Source organism: Podarcis cretensis (genome assembly GCF_951804945.1).
Source record: "Podarcis cretensis genome assembly, chromosome: 2".
Taxonomy (NCBI): Eukaryota; Metazoa; Chordata; class Lepidosauria; order Squamata; family Lacertidae; genus Podarcis; species Podarcis cretensis.
The window spans coordinates 24,505,120-24,523,128 of record NC_137171.1 but is presented as its reverse complement, the minus strand read 5'-3'; the positions used below and the strand labels follow the sequence as shown (position 1 = coordinate 24,523,128).

Sequence of the window (18,009 nt, the reverse complement as noted above, 5' to 3'; positions counted from 1 at the left end):
ACAGTTTCAGGTTAAGTACGGACCTCCGGAACGAATGAAGTACTTAACCTGAGGTACTACTGTATTTAAAAGTTTGCCCCTCTTTTTACGAGACCCTGAAGTTCTTTTCCTGGGTTGCGAGAACTGCCATGGCACCCTTACTGAAATCTGCCCTATCCAAATGTTCTTTTTCTTCTTTTTTATTATTATTTTTTATCAGATTCTTTCCCCTCCCCCTAGTTTTCCGTAAGACTACTGTGTGAGGTAAATAAGGTTCAGGGATAATAACTAGCTCAAGGTCCCCTTTGAGCTTAATGGCTGAGGGAGGATTTGAATCCAAGGCCAACACGCCACAACTAAGCCATTTGACATTCTGCTGGAACAAGGCACTGTGTTGTACATTCGTATTTATTAAGTTATTCAGGCTGCTTTGTGTTAGCGCAGCTGAAGCCAAAGAAAGCCTCATAACATTCCCCCTAAAACCAGCCGCCTAAGCTATCTTCGTTACAGTGACTGAGGTTGTACTGCTTCACCTGTGAACCAGAGGAGCGTGTTTTCCTTCGCGGTGCTGTCAACTTTGTCTTTTATTCGTCCCACCAGGGCATCCATCTCCCTCAGGTTTGCTCCGTATGGATCTTGTCCAGGCAGGTCCCATGTTGGCTGAGCCAACGTCAAAGGCACATGCATATGAGCCAGGGCGATATATAGGAAAAATGGGTGTCCACTCCGGCTAGAGAGAAAACAAAGAAAGGCACACTGGTTAATTAAATGGAGGAAGGCATGATTTGGTCAGAATGGAGGCTGCACGGCTGCCCAACAGTCTATTACTACGGCCATGATAATATAACATCTTTCCACTCAGCTGGCCTGAAATTGTAAGAGATTCTTTCTCCAAAATTGCAGTGGTTCTGCTTATTTAAGTCTGTGTTTTTCAAACCAAACAGGGGACCTCATCATGTCCACCATAGATGTCCCCAGACTGCTTGTTGCAGAGGAAGCTAAGCCACGTTCTAAGAACCACTGTCAGTTCATGCAGAACATTAGCTGGGCCTGTTGAGCCTCACCATTGTCCCCAAGTAAACTAAGAGTGCTGTTCAGAATGTAACCAATCCTTATCTGTAACTGTGCATTGCAAGGGAAGTGCTGGTCAGGAAAACTTGTCAGCCACTACTGATATTCTCACCGAGGCATACTTCTGAGGAACCCAAACCACAAGTTTGAAAATCACCAATTTAGGCCACGCCTGCACTGTTGTCGGGCAATAGAAGGGGAGGAGTGGGCAGTGTATCCCTTGATTCAGGAATCACAAAACACCAGAGATTCATGCAACAACGCGGCTTCAGTAACAACACAAACATTGATTCAGGTGGTGTCAGTACAGTGATACCTTGGTTTACGAACTTAATCCGTTCCAGAAGTCCTTTCTTAAACCAAAATGTTCTTAAACCAAGGTGTGCTTTCCCATAGCAGCGAGGGACTCAAATTACAAATGGAACACATTCAAGAGGAAGCAGAACATGTTCTGTTTCCAAGGCAAAGTTCACAAACCAAAACACCTACTTCCGGGTTTGCAGTGTTCTTAATCCAAGTTGTTCATAAACTAAGCTGTTCTTAAACCAAGGTACTACTGTATAATGAAGACGACTGCAACCTATATAGTGCGAATTCTTGGATGTACATTCAGTATACAGCTGCAAATCTGGAAACGAAAAGTATTCCTTCCTTCCTATTTCCCATACGGAGATTTTTATTTTTATTTTGCTAAATCAGATTTAACAGGAAGATGCCCCAAGGACAGGTCTGACATCAACACATGGCGCTCTCAGGCAAATCATGCAGGCATCCTTTTCATTAAAAGAAGAAGAATTACAGGCCTGGCACCATGTGGACACAGGCACTGGGTTGGAGAACTTATACTCTCAGTGGGTAGGATGCAGTGAAAGAAGCACTGGGTGGATTGAACCTCCAGTGCCTGCAAAGTCCCTGGGAAGGGGTTCGTCCAGAGACTGGGGCTCCCTTAAACTGGCATAGGTTGGTGTTGCCAAAAAGCCTGGCCACTGAAGAAAACTACCCACCCCCTCCCCTTTAAATTAAAACAGGACGCACAATTCACTCTCTAACAACAACAACACCTTTATTGTCATTATACAACCTGTGTACAATGAAATTAAAGCTCTGGAAGTAGGCACACTCAGAGCAGGGACTCAGGCAGGGATGCAATGGACGACCTCCTTTAAGGACAGGTCATTTAGGCATCACGTACGATGCCGTCAATCACTCCCAGTGCCAAGGAACAGAACTGCCTAGCAGCAGAGGTTAAATGAAAGGAGGCACTCCCAGAGCCTCTTGGGATCCTTTGTTCTATTAGGTAATTCTGCATGACACTCTGGTGATTCTCTCTCTCTCTCTCTCCCCCACCCACCCATACCCTGGCAAGTGTACTCAGTTTGGGAATGACAGTTGCAGATGGCTCCATGGTTGAGAATAACAATGTCTGTTTTCACCCACAGAAACAGTTGCTGACTGCCCCTTTATCAAGCACAGCACGGCATATATCCTTAGCAAGGGAAGAAGGGATAGTAGTTATTCCTAGCAAGAAGTACAGGAGGAAGGAGATTAAGGTGAAAGGAGGAGAAATTACATCAGGAACTGGAGTCTGCTATCTTCCACCACCGGAAATAAACTGATGGACCTGGGAGTGGGGGAGATGAAGAGAAGACACACCCCGCAACCAGAAAATTAGCCTGGAAGCATCATTGTGCAAGGGGTAAACCTGGAGCAGAAGAATAGTAATTCCATAAGAGGACAAATCACGTTGTATTAAGACTTGACTTCGTGCAACTTTGGTTTAAATGCTTACTTTTGTGGGTGAAAGGAGAACATGGGAAAGTGATTCTTTGCAGACCAACCCAGGTCCAACCTTCATGCTGCAAAGAAACCAAACTGCACTGAACAGTCATAGATACTACAGGCAAAAGAGGTTCCCCTGTGTTTCACAGATGCAACCAAGGCTCATGCCTAGGGCTGGACGATATATCAATATATCGTCCAAAACCAGTTTGAAGTTCATATCATGATACAATATCGGTTTCATAGCTTCTGACCTGGTAATATACTGCAAATCATGATGTGTGTGTGCTATGCAAAAATCACAATGTGGGAACAAAAGTGAAGCCAGCCGATGACTCTACATAGCTTATTTAATAAATAATAATAAATAATAAATTTTATTTATACCCCGCCCTCCCCAGCCAAGATCAGGCTCTGGGTGGCTAACAACCAATATAAAAACAAATTGATTGAACTACAACTTTAAAAACAAGATTTAAATACAACATTAAAACATTAAAATACAGCCTCATTTCAATGGAAACTCAAATCAAAAATTTTTTGGGGGATGAAAACATCAAGTCTTCACCAAGGCTAACTATCCAGACTGGTCCTACATGGGCCATAAAAAAGCCAGGGAAGTCCCCAAATAGGAGTTCCATCACAGGAGAGGAAAGGAAAAATAAAGAGGGGGGAGGGAATCAAATTGATTCCAAGCCAAAGGCCAGGTGGAACAACTCTGTCTTACAGGCCCTGTGGAAAGAAATCAGATCCTGCAGGGCCCTGGTCTCATGAGTGTTCCAGCAGGCCGGAGCCAGTGTTGAAAAAGCCCTGGCTCTGGTTAAGGCTAATCTGACTTCCTTAGGGCCTGGGACCTCTAGGGTGTTGCTATTTATGTACCTTAAGATCCTCCGTGGGGCATACCGGGAGAAACGGTCCTGTAGGTAGGAGGGTCCTAGGCCATGAATTTCAGACATTGTGATATAATGTGATGTTTAGCTGGTGATATATCACAATGTTGAAAACCAGATAGCACCCAGCCCTACTCATGCAAGGTAGCAACTTCTTTCTGTAGCTCCCTTGAGTATACTTCTGAGTAGAAAGGTGAGAGGTGTATCACAGGTTAAACAGGCAAACAAAAATTTGAGTTGCATGACACGCAAGCCCTCTCCAGGTGTTCTGCAAGCATGCTATAAAATACATCACACTTATCGCCCTTGGCAAGTTGGAGGGTGACCGTCAGAAGTAGGGAGCCTCCAAACTCATGTGCCTCCCTGCGCATTTTAGAACCTTGACAAAAGCTCTAGAACCCTGATAAGGTTCTAGCTCCACAGCCTTCATCGTTCTCCAGGAGCTCAGAAGACTCCCCATTTCAGAAAGTCGCCCTCCAACTTAACAGAGGGTGATGAGAACAAAGAGCAGATCATGGATGTTTAGTTAACACACTTACGGAACATCTGAAGAGGGTTACATATCCTTGGCTTCTCCCTTTCCCTCTGGTCCAGGAGCCATTCTTTAAGGCACGTTTCATATATCACAGGAGATGTTTGATCCCCTTAGTTCAACAGCCTCATAAACACACCCAGGGCAGCTAATCAAGCAAGTTTAAACATCAATAAAGATGCCAGTCGGTTGAAACTATGTGATAAGGATAAGGTACAATGGGTTCAAAGAGAGGGTTCAAAGAGTCCAAATCGAGACTCAGTGAGCAGTAGATGCGTCCAAAGGAGCAAAAATCTAAGTGCGCCAGCTCTCAGCTCCTAAGAAAAGGTACTTAACGGCAAGGTAATCTCTGGAAGAATCGCTGTACCTGCCTCAAGTACTGACCTTTGGAGCTATCTGTAGAAGCAAAGCTGTCTTTCACTTTAGTACCTTAAGAATGGTTCTGTGGCGTATTAGTGCAGTCCACAAGGCAGGTGCACCCTGGATGTGAACCAGGAAAACAACTGGCCTGCACATTCTGTGCTGCAAACCATTTTTGCAACGCATCAATTTAGGATAGAAAAATATAAAATGATCATTAGCCCTTCTTCCTGCTGGAACCAAAAGGCCGTCAGTGTAGCAGTCCTTTCAGAACCTTGCTCTTATTAGTGCAGGCGACACCCTGCGAGGAAGTCTTAATGGTTTAAAATGGCCTGTATTTGGGTAATGGAGATGGCGGAGAGAGGGCAGTAAAATGTCTCGATCTAAGCCAGTCACATGAGGGGAAAAAAATTGAACTCAGTGATTCCCAAGCACCACATCAATGTGACCAACTCCCACCCCAATCTCTCACCTAATTGTCCATTCTCAAAACCTCCAGTTTCTTTAAGCAGCAGCCTCACCCACCATTTCAGTATGAATTTCTGAAGAGCACAACAAATGTATTGTTGGCTTCTGCATTTGCAGACTAAGATATGGGATGCAAAGCAGCCAGTGAATTTACTCAAAAGGTGGCTCTGACCAGCCCAACCACTGCACTTCGATTCTAGAATCTGCAGAAAATTGGGGTAGGGGGAAGAACCCCAGGCTTTGGCAGTGGCGTTGCTCTTTCCTGTTATGCGCAGATAATCAAATTTTCTGTTGACATGTCCTAGGTTTCTTCTGTTTACTTTTTTCTCCCCTGTTGCTAAGTGCCTCTTTGGAGATTTGAGGCCTATGTGCACAGCACAAGGCTCCGCCCTGAATGACTGGCTCAAAAAAAGCTGACAGCAGTCATTTCCTCTCCCACAACCTAGTTCCTAATTGTATTAGCTTTTTATTTCCCTGAAGTGATATGCAGACAACGGCTTCTCTCGATACCGCCAACTGTTTTGTTGCAACAGGATGAAGCAGAGCTTGGGCGCTATCCGCCTTCCGTTGCAATTTCCTTCTCAAAACGGCCTTGACCCCAACGCTGCTTTGCTAATGAACTTCTTCGCACATTACTTCTCAACAAACCTGTTCATGCCATTTAAAGTATAGTCGATATTTTTAAACCCATACATGCATCTTCGCAGGTGCAAATCTCTCTCTTTTTCCAAAGTGTTATGTTGGGTCTTCCAAATAACTGAAGTGTGTTTAGTGTGGGGTTTTTTTTGGGGGGGGGGCAATTATTGTGTAGGTGTAAACAATAGATGAGTTCAAACTTATGTCATGTCGTATGGCTTTTTTTCCCTCCTAAGTAAGATGTATGGAGTCAATCTTGTCTGGAAACAGGGTGGATAAAAATCAATTTAAAAAATAATAATCAGATTTTTAAAAATTTAAATCGGATTTTTTTTATTTAAATAAGATTTTTAAAATAAAATGTTTTTGGAGGGAAATTCTTTCTAAAGATAGTTTTCTATTTAAGTTACATTATAGTCCAAAGGCTATTCATCAGGAAATAAGGATTTGTTTTAAGTTTTTCATATGTGCTAAAACTCAGTCTAAGGGTTTTTTTTAAGTTTAACCACATCAGTTAACAAACATGGATACATATGCTATAATGTTATTGCTTTAGTTAAATAAAATGTTTAAATTGTTATTAAGGAAATGATTATTTTTCTCCTTCCAACAAAGAACAGCATAAAAGTTGTCCAAATATAAACAGTATTTGGACAACTTTTCTGCTGTACTTTATTGGAAGGAGAAAAATAAGTAAACTTATTAAACCTCACAATAATTTCATAATTATCTGTCTATGTATTTCTAATAGTACAACCAAATCAGTAATTTTTGATATAACTGTAAAAACTAATCTGAAAATTTATTATTCCAAAATTATTCCTCTGGTTGTAAATATTAAGATAATACCAGCAAGAATGAGTCTTTCTGTTAAAAAAAAAAATTAAATCAAGTCTTACTGACTGGTCATTCAAATCAAGTCTTACTGACTAGTGATTTAAATTGTGATTTAAATCTTACTGACTAGTGATTTAAATCAAATCCACCCTGTCTGGAAATCACAATTGGGCCCTCTTACATGGAAGCTCCTTCCCTGTCCATTGCTGTGGGTTGTTTGTTTGTTTATAAAGAGGAGATAATGGCACTCTGCACACGTGTAATAGCACACTTTCCTAAGCAAGTGCTTTGTAAGTTCAGTTGTGATGAAAGGTTAAAAACTGCAGCCCTGCCAAGACAAAATGTTAACACCTGTTGCTGGCTAGATCAAGCTCAGTTAGTAGAGCATGAGACTCTTAACCTCAGGGTTTCTGCCCCACATTAGGCAGAAGATCCCTGCATTGCAGGTGGTTCGACTAGATTATTTTTGTGGTCCTTTCCAACTCCATAATTCTATGATCTCTTCTGTACACAAGTTAGCCTGGCTGCAGAGGGGCAAGAACCCACATTCTACCAAGGGAGAGACCATAGGCTATCAAACTATAGGCTATCTCACTCAAACAGACAGCAGCTTACAAGACTTTCCCAGGTCTGCTACCTGAGACTGGACCAGGGATCTTGGACATGTGAAGCCTGAGATCTGAAATCCCACCTGCATTTGCATTTGACCATTGATGGAGACAACTGCACGACCATCTGCAGAGCAGCCTTAATAGAAGAAGAAGAAGAGTTTGGATTTGATATCCCGCCTTTCACTCCCTTTAAGGAGTCTCAAAGCGGCTAACATTCTCCTTTCCCTTCCTCCCCCACAACAAACACTCTGTGAGGTGAGTGGGGCTGAGAGACTTCAAAGAAGTGTGACTGGCCCAAGGTCACCCAGCAGCTGCATGTGGAGGAGCGGAGACGCGAACCCGGTTCCCCAGATTAGGAGACTACCGCTCTTAACCACTACACCACACTGGCTCTCTAATACTTGTCATTGCCAGAATGCAGCCCAAATAGCTGTTATTCACTCCGAAAGGAAATGGCACGGACTTGAATGCAATCCTACGCGTCTGTTCAAAAGCAAGCCCCGCTTACTGAGCTGCATCCCAGGGTTACCATTGCACAAATGGAACAGGCTTATGCTTGCATAATGGGACTTTGCTTTCTAACCGCACCATCCAAGCTCCCTCAAAATCCGCTTCAGTGAGGATATCATCCCCAAAAGTATGAAAAATATATTCCTTTACGCAACAGCAGCTGCCAGGATCTTGACTGCAAAAAAAACTGGAAAGGGGAACAAGCCCCAACAATAAGGGACTGGCAGAGCAAATTTTGTGAATTTATAAATATGGCAAAATTGACCGCAATTATAAGAGGAAAATCAAACCAAACAATAAAGAAATAATGGAGTTGAGTAAAGGAATATATGGAAAAACATTGTTTTGGTATTGAAATATTGATATGAAGTCTAAGATATCGCAAGGACAGAGGGACAAGCGACAGAGTAATGACAGGCATGACAGAAACAGTGGTATAAGATGGTACAGTAGTACCTCATTTTGAGTACGCCCTGTTTAGTGCCCATTTCGTGGAACTTCCACAACAAACCCGGAAGTACCAGAATGGGTTACTTCTGCGTTTGCCGCTTGCGCACACGCAAAAGCGCTAAATCACACTTGGCGCATGCACAGTAGCGCAAAACAGTTCACGCACATGCACAAAGCAGCATTTTTTCAAGCGTCCGGGGCTCCGGAACGGATCCCGGACTCAAAATAAAATACCACTGTATAAGAACACAACGAGAGAAGTAAAATTTAAAAGGAAAAGTCACATAGGGGTGGAGAGAAGTCGTTTTTACTCTTTTTATGTCATCTTAATTTGTATTGATTATTCTATCTGATGCCTGTTGTCTTTGTCCATGGAGTTTTCTTGGCAGGTGGATCACGTTTGGTCAAAACTCTCCACTATGACCTGTCCATCTTGGGTGACCCTGCACGGCATAGCTCATAGCTTCTCTGAGTTATTCAAGCCCCTTCGCCACGGCAAGGCAGTGATCCATGAAGGATCTGCTCACTGCTCATTGGAAGGACAGATCATGAAGCTGAGGCTCCAATACTTTGGCCACCTCATGAGAAGAGAAGACTCCCTGGAAAAGACCCTGATGTTGGGAAAGATGGAGGGCACAAGGAGAAGGAGACGACAGAGGACGAGATGGTTGGACAGTGTTCTCGAAGCTACCAGCATGAGTTTGACCAAGCTGCGGGAGGCAGTGGAAGACTGGAGTGCCTGGCGTGCTCTGGTCCATGGGGTCACGAAGAGTCAGACACGACTAAACGACTAAACAACAACAACAAATTCTATCTGATATGTTGATATTTGAAACTTGTTTTTGCAAAAAAAACCCCAAAACCCCGCTTTGGTGAGCTGTGGGGGGGACGATTCTGGGTATGCATGGATGCTGGATCCACGGCGTTCCATGCCATGCACTTCCAGGCAAGTGTGTATAGGATTGCAGCTTTAACTACATAAAAGGAAATCGCTTTGCAAATGCCAGGTGGCTTCAACATTCCCACGCAGAATTTGGGGGAAGCCTAGGCAATTATAACCTAGGCTAGGTTATTTTTAAATTGCCAGAGAACATGTCCTGTTTTCTTGTTTACAGCTATATTTGTCTCTTCTAACAAGGCCTGCTCTTCCTCAGGACCCTCTGAAGGGAAAAGGGCGGGATGACAAATGGTGAAAAGGAACAAGATTACAGCAAGTGCGTGTGCATTTGCGTATTTGTGTGTGTATAAACTCTTGGATGTTGGGAACAAACAAACTCACAGTTCCCAAACGGACTCACGGTGCCCTGCATGAAATATATCTTTACCATCATTTCCATCTTGAATTGTATCAAGTCTTCCACCGCATATATGACAAATACATATTTGAATATTTACAAGTCACGGCACATATTACAATTAAAAAATAAATAAATTGGCCATTTCCAAGCAGAGTCGTTTACACCCTGTAGCCTGAATTTCCTTCCATTTCCTATACACAAATTCAAAACCTAGTTGTTCCTAGCACTACCTACATTATTTCCCTGATTTCATGAACAAGGGAGACAAGCTGCCAGCCATGAGAGATCCACAGACTTCGCTTTGTTTCCATATTCCCCCAATGTGTAACTTAAAAAGAAACACTAATATTACCCCTGAAAAGTCAACGTTCATAAACAGCCTATTACCCTTTCCTTAAAAAATAATTCATTTTTCATTCAAAGGGACCCCACTTTAAAAAGAACAATGAATAAACAAACTGCAAGTTCCTCTCTTCAATCACAATGACCTGAAAAATGAAGGGGAAAGACTATTTATGTATGCGAGCACGGATGCGCGGATGTTACTGGTCCAGAGATGGAAAGAAGATAAAGTCCCTACAAGAGAAGAATGGCAGATTAAGTTGATGGATTATGCCGAATTGGGTACAATGACCGGAAGAATCAGAAATCAGGAATACCAGAATTTTAATAAGGAATGGGGAAAATTTATAATTTACCTTAGAAACTATTGTTAACAGTTAAAACTGTTAGTAGGACTGGAATAAAACAATTTTTTAAAAATAAAAGAAAGAAAAAGGAAGGGGGAAAGAAAGCTGGACTATTTTACTATATGAGTTCCCAAACTTTGAGGCGATACAGACACATTTTCAAACTACGGAAACTGTTGTGGTTACCACACACTAACTCTAACTCATTCTACTGCTACAACAGATTGCTTCTTTCCTGCCTAATTACAACAGAGAGGGAGAAAGGGATCCTTTGCAATACTTCGAACAAAATAGGTAAAGGTAAAGGTACCGCAACCGTTAGGTTCAGTTGCGGATGACTCTGGGGTTGCGGCACTCATCTCGCTCTATAGGCCGAAGGAGCCGGCGTTTGTCCACAGACAGCTTCTGGGTCATGTGGCCAGCATGACTAAACCACTTCTGGTGAACCAGAGCAGCGCACAGAAACGCCGTTTACCTTCCCACCGGAGCGGTACCTATTTATCTACTTGCACTTTGATGTGCTTTCGAACTGTTATGTGGGCAGGAGCTGGGACCGAACTACAGGAGCTCACCCTGTTGTGGGGATCTGAACCGCCAACCTTCTGATGGGCAAGCCCTAGGTTTAGACCACAGCGCCAATGATCACAAAAACCAAGGTTGGCTCTCCTATACAAACAGACTAAGCAGCTGCCTGGTGTGGCATACAAATCAACAGGCTCACCTGTTGTTAGGAACTGCAGAAACTGGTCCCTGCCCGTATTGCTGGACCATTTATAGCCTGGATTTTTTTAACAATCAATCCCTCTTCAAGGGGAATTCTGGGAATTTAGAGCTCGGTGAGGCCTCCCAATAGCTCTCAGCGCCTTTTAACAAACTACAGCTCCCAGAATTCCTTAGGGAAAGCCATGACAGTTTGAAGTGGCATCATAGCACTTTAAGTGTACATCAGCTGTTCACAGAACAATGTCTCTGACACAGCCAAGGTCGCTTTCCCCAAACAGTTGTGCTCCTGATGTTATTGGACTTCACCTCCCATCAGCCCAAGCAAGACTCAAGGCCAATGGGAGCTATAATCCAAAAACATCTGGAAGGCCAATAGGTTGGGAGGAGACTTCACTGGGGCAACAATTACAGAGCCCTGCACAATGAGGCCTGTGATCATATTGGCTCACTGCAAGAAGAGAAACTGAACTATGGAGTAGCTATGGGCAGGTCTTCAGCATTTAGACATCAGGAGACTCGTGTCTTCTTTTTTCACTGGGCTGGGCTCAGAATCTACTCAATAAGCTAACTTGGATCAGAAAACCAGTTACTGTACTATAATCATCAAGTTCATGCACAAACATGGGCAAGATTAGCAGCCCGGTGACTGCCAAGTATCCCGAGGGCTGTATGCAACGCTAGTCCTACTCAAAGTAAACCCACTGAAATTAAAGACCAGGGTCAACTAAAGACTATTAATTTAAATGGCTCTATACTAAGCAGGGCTAGCACCTGAGGTTCCTGAGACATTCAAGAACCAGCAAGCAGTTTTAGACATATCAATTCGGTTTAAATTTTCTTCAGAGTGTAAGAACTTAAGAAGAGCTTGCTGAATCAGGGCAGTGGTCCATCTACTGCAGCGTTTTTTTTCTCACAATGCCCAACCAGATGCCTGTTGGAAACCCTCAAGCAGAACATGAGAGCAAGCGAACAGCAGCTTTGTTTGGAATATTTGTGAAAGGACAGTCATAAGGGTTTGGCCCATTTATTTACCATGCAGTAAGGACAAAGTTTCTCCTAGGTGGAGTGAAACCCTGACAGGATTTGTTTCAGTTCCGTCCAGCCCTGAGCCCTCCCGATTCCTTGAAGGAACAGCACACAGGGAAAAAGGAGGCAGGCAATTCCATTAATTTTGAAGATTTAGTAAATAATTCCAGCGTGGGGCACTCATGATAGCCGGCTTCACCTTCTTGCTGTCTCCGTCCCAGAACTGTCCGTTCTCCTGAGGATTAGACTTGCTATTTATCATGAGGTAGTCATCAACTTATTTAATTATAAAGCACACGGGGTCAATTAACCCAGTTTTTACTTGGGAGTCTGAAGAACAAAACCAGATCAGGCAAGCTGAAAATTAATATTTAATAATATTAATTATTATTAACTCATCAAGACAGCAAAAGGCCCAAGAGAACTGTTTCCTGGATCAGCTTCACTGACTTATGTAAGAGATTAACCGGATCAATCCAGTTCTTGATACCCAATTAAAGAGAATCCCTGCAATTAGTTAAAAAGCTTTTTCATTAACCCAACACCCAGTAGCTTGTACCTTGATCTAACTTGGGTACAAGTAGTTCTGAAATAGTAACAGTAAAATCAGCTATATCACTTCAGGTCACAAACATTTATCCCAGTGCTCAAAACCATGTAAGAATGTTATGATAAAAAAAAAACTAGTTAGATCCAGTTCAAGCATAGGTTTATTTGTGTGGCTTGGCTTTTGCTTCTTGTGACAATCCAGATGCAGAACTTTGTCAATCACATCAACAACCCCGCCCCCGCCCCCAGGCAGGTAAGAGTTTTACAAGGCTACTTTGAAATATCTGTGTGCCTACTCAGAAGTAAACCAAAATGAACTCAGTGGGACTTGTACCCAGGTAGCTGAGTCTTAAGCATATTCACAGCCCAGAATTTCACATTCCAAAAATCAAAATATCTGATTCCATACAATGAGGGGAGGAACATCTAAAGAAGACAACAGAGTGCACCAAGTATACATTATTTTTTTAAAATCTAATTAAACGTTTATCAAGCTTAGGACAAAATCAAAGCAATTGCTTCCCCTTCAGAAGTCACTGTGAATCTTTTACAGCTTGCAAAAATAAAACTTGCAACTGATCCAGTTACATAAGGTTACAGCTAAACCTTATAATTTGCCTGCCCCAGTATCACACGCCTTCATTTCTACAAAGTAACAGTGTAAAGTCAATGGCAAAATCTGCTGATTTGAAATTGATGGCATGGATATAGGAAGGCTCAATGCCACCAACACTGGTTCAGCCTTCATTGGTTCTGTTTACATAGTACATCCAGGGAACTGGAAGAGACCTCACTTTGTTCATGCTACTCTTTCCACAAACGCAAAATCATAAAGGATTACATTAGAATGTGGGTGAGCTATGCTTGCATCTGAAGAAGGTGATATACAAGACACTATTAAGAGATAAGGACTGGGCTATTTGCCCAAAGTGATAATTAACAGAAGTCAATCAGAGGTGCTTAATTCTACAGAATTAAAGGAATAGTGAAAAAATAAGCAGAAACTAGCATTTAATATGCACATTAAGGCAATTATATCAGTCCTCCTTTACTGTCCCAGCTGATTATTCAACTGGCGAATTATCAGTTAGCGCTTACAGAGAGACAAAGGTCGGTGGTTCGAATCCCCACGACAGGGTGAGTTCCCGTTGCTCTGTCCCAGCTCCTGCCAACCTAGCAGTTTGAAAGCATGCCAGTGAGAGCAGATAAATAGGTACCACTGCGGTGGGAAGGTAAACAGCGTTTCTGTGTGCTCTGGCTTCCATCAAAGTGTTCCATTGCACCAGAAGCGGTTTAGTTATGCTGGCCACATAACCCGGAAAACTATCTGTGGCCAAACGCCGGCTCCCTTGGCCTGAAAGCGAGATGAGCCCCACAACCCCAGAGTCGCCTTTTACTGGACTTAACGTCCAGGGGTCCTTTCCCTTTCCCTAGTACTTATAGATCATTGTGTAATGCTTGGCCATACTTTGTGGATACAAGGGCTTTGTTCTATTGTTCTTGTCAACAATGAACTTTAAAAAGCCCATCTATTAGTGCCTAATATATATACCCTATATTGTTCTTGACTTATCTCACATTATCATACTGTAATTAATTGTGGAACATATCCTGTAATGCTGGATGCTAATCTGTACTTCTTGCATGGTTTATTTCTATGGATGATGGCATCACTGCGGCTGCCGTAAGGTTAATATAAAATATTATGAATTATCTGTGACCCTGGTACAAGCTCCTATCTCAGATGTGATCTGGTAGGAATAATTAACATCCTGATCCTAATTGTTGCAGGAAAAAATAAGCAAACCCTTGTGCTTCTCAGTAAAACTTAATTATCACCCTCCTGGAAGCAGGACCCAGACTTCACAGACTGCTGAATCTCTTTTAAGGTAAATTTATTATTCAGGAACTAAAGATAGAAAGATACAGTGTTCCCAAAATTAAGATCCTGTCCACTTCAAAACACAACAGTAAACGAGGAGGAACAAACACTTCCAGACTTTTACTGCTTTGTGGGCAGGATTCAATTATCTACTGGCAAATTCAGGTTCGACAATTAAAGTAGATTTGGCACTCATGTGCAACCAACACGCTGGTGGTGGAGTGGGGCAGGACCAGTATTTTTGTAGTAAGAAAAGTATCCAGAAAAAGCATTAGATATTGTGGGACAGTAACACAACATTACAGAACCTCCTTGCAAACAAATAATAATGCATGATCAATTACACAAACTTTGTGAAATCATGATGAATGCCCAATACAGAGATCTGGAAGAGCCCACAGACTTCTAGGCTCTTCTTATATCCCAGCATTCTAACTTTCTCTTCCCATGAGGATTTGCGATTTACTAAGCTACTTTGATTTATAAAATTATTCAGGTCCATTTTGTTGTTCCCCATTGTATCATGCACACTACTACATAGATACAGCTTCCTGGGTGTTTCTGGGCACCTTAAGTATTAGGAATTGTTTTTTAAAATGTTGTTTTTTTTAAAAAAAGTCATTGAACTGCCCACAGGACTTGAGTGAGGGGAAGAATAGAAATGTCAAAAATAAAACAGCTGTGCTGGTTTCCTTAAAAACCAACAAAAAACCCCAACAAAACGCTGAAGCTCTCTTTTCTTGAGAAACACAGCTAAATAACTTTATTGAAATAATACCACAAAATCACAGAACCACAACAGAACCATTAGCTTCTCCCTGCCCCCCAACCACCCACCCACCCACACATTTTCAGACTCTGATTAATTTAAAGACTCGTTTCATTTCAATTATCATCCTTTCCCTTTGGTGCAGGAAGGCTTTTCTTTCCTGCTATGCCTTTTGTTTCCTGTTACGCTACGGTGCACCTGCACTCAAAATGCTATGAACAGTTTGAGCCACCTTGCCGCAAAAAGGATACTGTAGAGATGAAGAACCATCAGAAAAGTAGAACAGAACTCTCTTTACACAACACTTGGGGCTTTTTGGTTTAGAAATAAACAAGAGAGGAAGAAGGAAATGATTTCTCTCTCTCTCTCTCTCTCTCTCACACACACACATATATATATAAATATATAAAATGCAAGGGGTGGAGAAAGTCAATAATAATAATAATAATAATAATAATATTTTTTTATTTATATCCCGCCCTCCCCAGCCAAAGCCGGGCTCAGAGCGGCTAACAACAGTAAAATGATAAAACATTCTAAAATCAGAGAAGGAAGCTGCATCTAATGAAGGTGAATGTTCAGGACAGACAAAAAGGATGTCCTCCTTCACAAAGTGCAGAATTAAACTATAGAATTTGTTCCCACAGGGCGTAGTGAGGGTCACCAGTTTGGATGGCTTAAGAATGGGATTTTTAAGGAGGAGAAGGCTGCCAATAACTATTATCCATGATGGCGATTTTATATGGTTTCAGAGGTAGTATCCTTCCGAACACCAGTTGCTGGGGAATCACAAATAAGGAGAAACCTGTTATATTCAGGTTCCCCTTACAGGCTTTCCAGAGGCATCTGGTCAGCCATGGGAAGAACAGGACGATGTTTTTATGTCCTCTAGCTGCCTCGTTTTAATACACCTCACCTGAAAAGTCTCCAGCTGCTCAGTCAGCTTGTGAACAAAGAAAGTCATCTATTTATTGAATTTCTATACTGCCCTATACTCGCAGGTCTCAGTTCAGAGAGATTTTTATAGTACAGTGGTACCTCAGGTTAAGAACTTAATTCATTCTGGAGGTCCGTTCTTAACCTGAAAGTGTTCTTAATCTGAGGTAGCACTTTATCTAATGGGGCCTCCCGCTGCCACCACACGATTTCTATTCTCCTCCTGAGGTAAAGTTCTTAACCCAAGGTACTATTTCTGGGTTAGCAGAGTCTGTAACCTGAAGCATCTGTAACCTAAAGTGTCTGTAACCTGAGGTACCACTGCACAAGATGACAACGCTGAGCTGTTGAGATGTTCAACTCTGAGCAACGTTACTTAGAACAAACCTGGCTGTACTACCAAAGCAGTGGTGGACCATGGCACCTCAAATTTCAGTAGCGCCCTATGTTGGTGTATTGCCAACATAAACTTGGAACAAGTCTTGAAGCACATCTTTGAGGCATGCCTAAAACATCTGCTTAGCAACGAGAATTTCCCCCAGCAACAGATGTCCTTTTCAGGGCATGGCTGGAGAGATGCAATTTCTTCAGGTCAGCTGATTAGCCTTTTCAAAAAAAGAGCAATGTGTCATTCTAAGGTTGGAGCTGATTTATTTAGTGGAGCATTGAATTGCTTTTCGGGCAGACCAGAAGAAGATTCACAAAACAGAGACTGAAATCCGTGTACCTTGTTGTCAGAGCTCTGTTGGGATTGCACCAGCACAAGTACACAAATAGAAAGTTGTTCTCATGGACATATTTCAGGAATATTTGGGCTGTTTGGCTTTGAGTTGCACATGTCATTATTATTTTCGCATTATATATATTAATTAAAATTTCATGAATTAGAAATTGTTGAAATGTCATACATTACTGTTAATGATTTTTTTTGTAAACTACAGAGTTGTTAAGTTAGTGAAATTAGACAGCATTAACCGTGGCTGGAAGGCTTGTTTCAGTCAGTCATAATGAGGCATAATGCAAAACTGCAGTTAGCAAAAGCTCCCAATCCTCTCCTCACTGCTGTACTGCACGAGGAGAAGAAAGTGTGCAAGCCTTAGGGTTAGGCAGGCCCGTTCATCTAATGCAGCTAAGTCATAGTTTAGTGTTACATCCAAATAAGATAATTGACTACTGAGATGTCCTCACCTTGCGTAGTGAATGAACTGAATCGCCTTCTCTCTGTACTTTGCAGCCAGGCTGGTTAGGTCCACGGGCTGTTGGACAATTGTGAGGTTTTCAAAAAGAGGTAGTGCTATTTCAGGATAACAGTCTTTCTGATGTTTCCTGGGTGGGGAAAGATTTTTTATTATTATTATTTTTGGAAAGGTGTGGCTAAGCAACGATAGGCTACAAGAGAATCTATTTTTAAAATCTAGTTAGTTTTTCTTTCATTGATATCTATTATGAAACAGAAGTTTATAAAATTATGAAGAGTAAATAAAGAGAATTCTCTCTCTCACCCACCCACAGATACTACTAGAACTCAGGGTCATTCAACAAAGCTTAGTGGCAGAAAATTCAGGGCAGGAAAATAGAAGTTCTTGTTCACTCAGCAAATAATTAATATATGAAAATCACTGTCACATGATGTCGTGAAGGTTGCTGCCTTAGCGGGTACTCTGCAAACGTCGTTGGACTACAACTCCCATCAGCCCCACCCATCATGGCAAATGGACAGGGTTGATGGGAGTTGTAGACTATCAAAAAATGTGGCGGTCACCAGCTTGGGGAAAGCTGCTTACATATCCGACAGCAAACTCATTCTTCCAATGTGGGTTCTTACATGTCAGTTTGCATTTCTTAGTACTTAGATCTGATATCTAGAGATATTTCCTATTCTAATTAATTCAAGAAGGTTCTGGAAGCTTCTCTGTGTGAAAGAAACAAGCAGAAGGTTCCTGATGTTTGGATTATTCCTTCAGAGAAGCTGAGTACAGCTGGTTTTAAACTGGTTCTGTTATCTCTTTCTGTC

At 42.1% G+C, this 18,009-nt stretch overlaps 1 protein-coding gene across 8 annotated transcripts in view; it reads right to left on the bottom strand.

The window, feature by feature from the left end:
• Nucleotides 1-18,009, bottom strand: part of ARSG (arylsulfatase G) — a 119,822-nt gene that overhangs the window by 55,576 nt on the left and 46,237 nt on the right. For 7 of the 8 annotated variants that reach the window (XR_013835806.1, XM_079965473.1, XM_079965475.1 and 4 more), the window contains 2 exons: nt 17,184-17,321; nt 513-709 (listed from right to left, as the gene is read on the bottom strand). Coding sequence is in view for 7 of the 8 variants with exons in the window: in XM_079965473.1 (XP_079821599.1) it covers nt 513-709; nt 17,184-17,321 (335 nt within the window). In the remaining variant the exon portion in view is untranslated. The remainder of the gene's footprint in view (nt 1-512; nt 710-17,183; nt 17,322-18,009) is intronic. The other variant, XM_079965478.1, reaches the window with a different exon arrangement.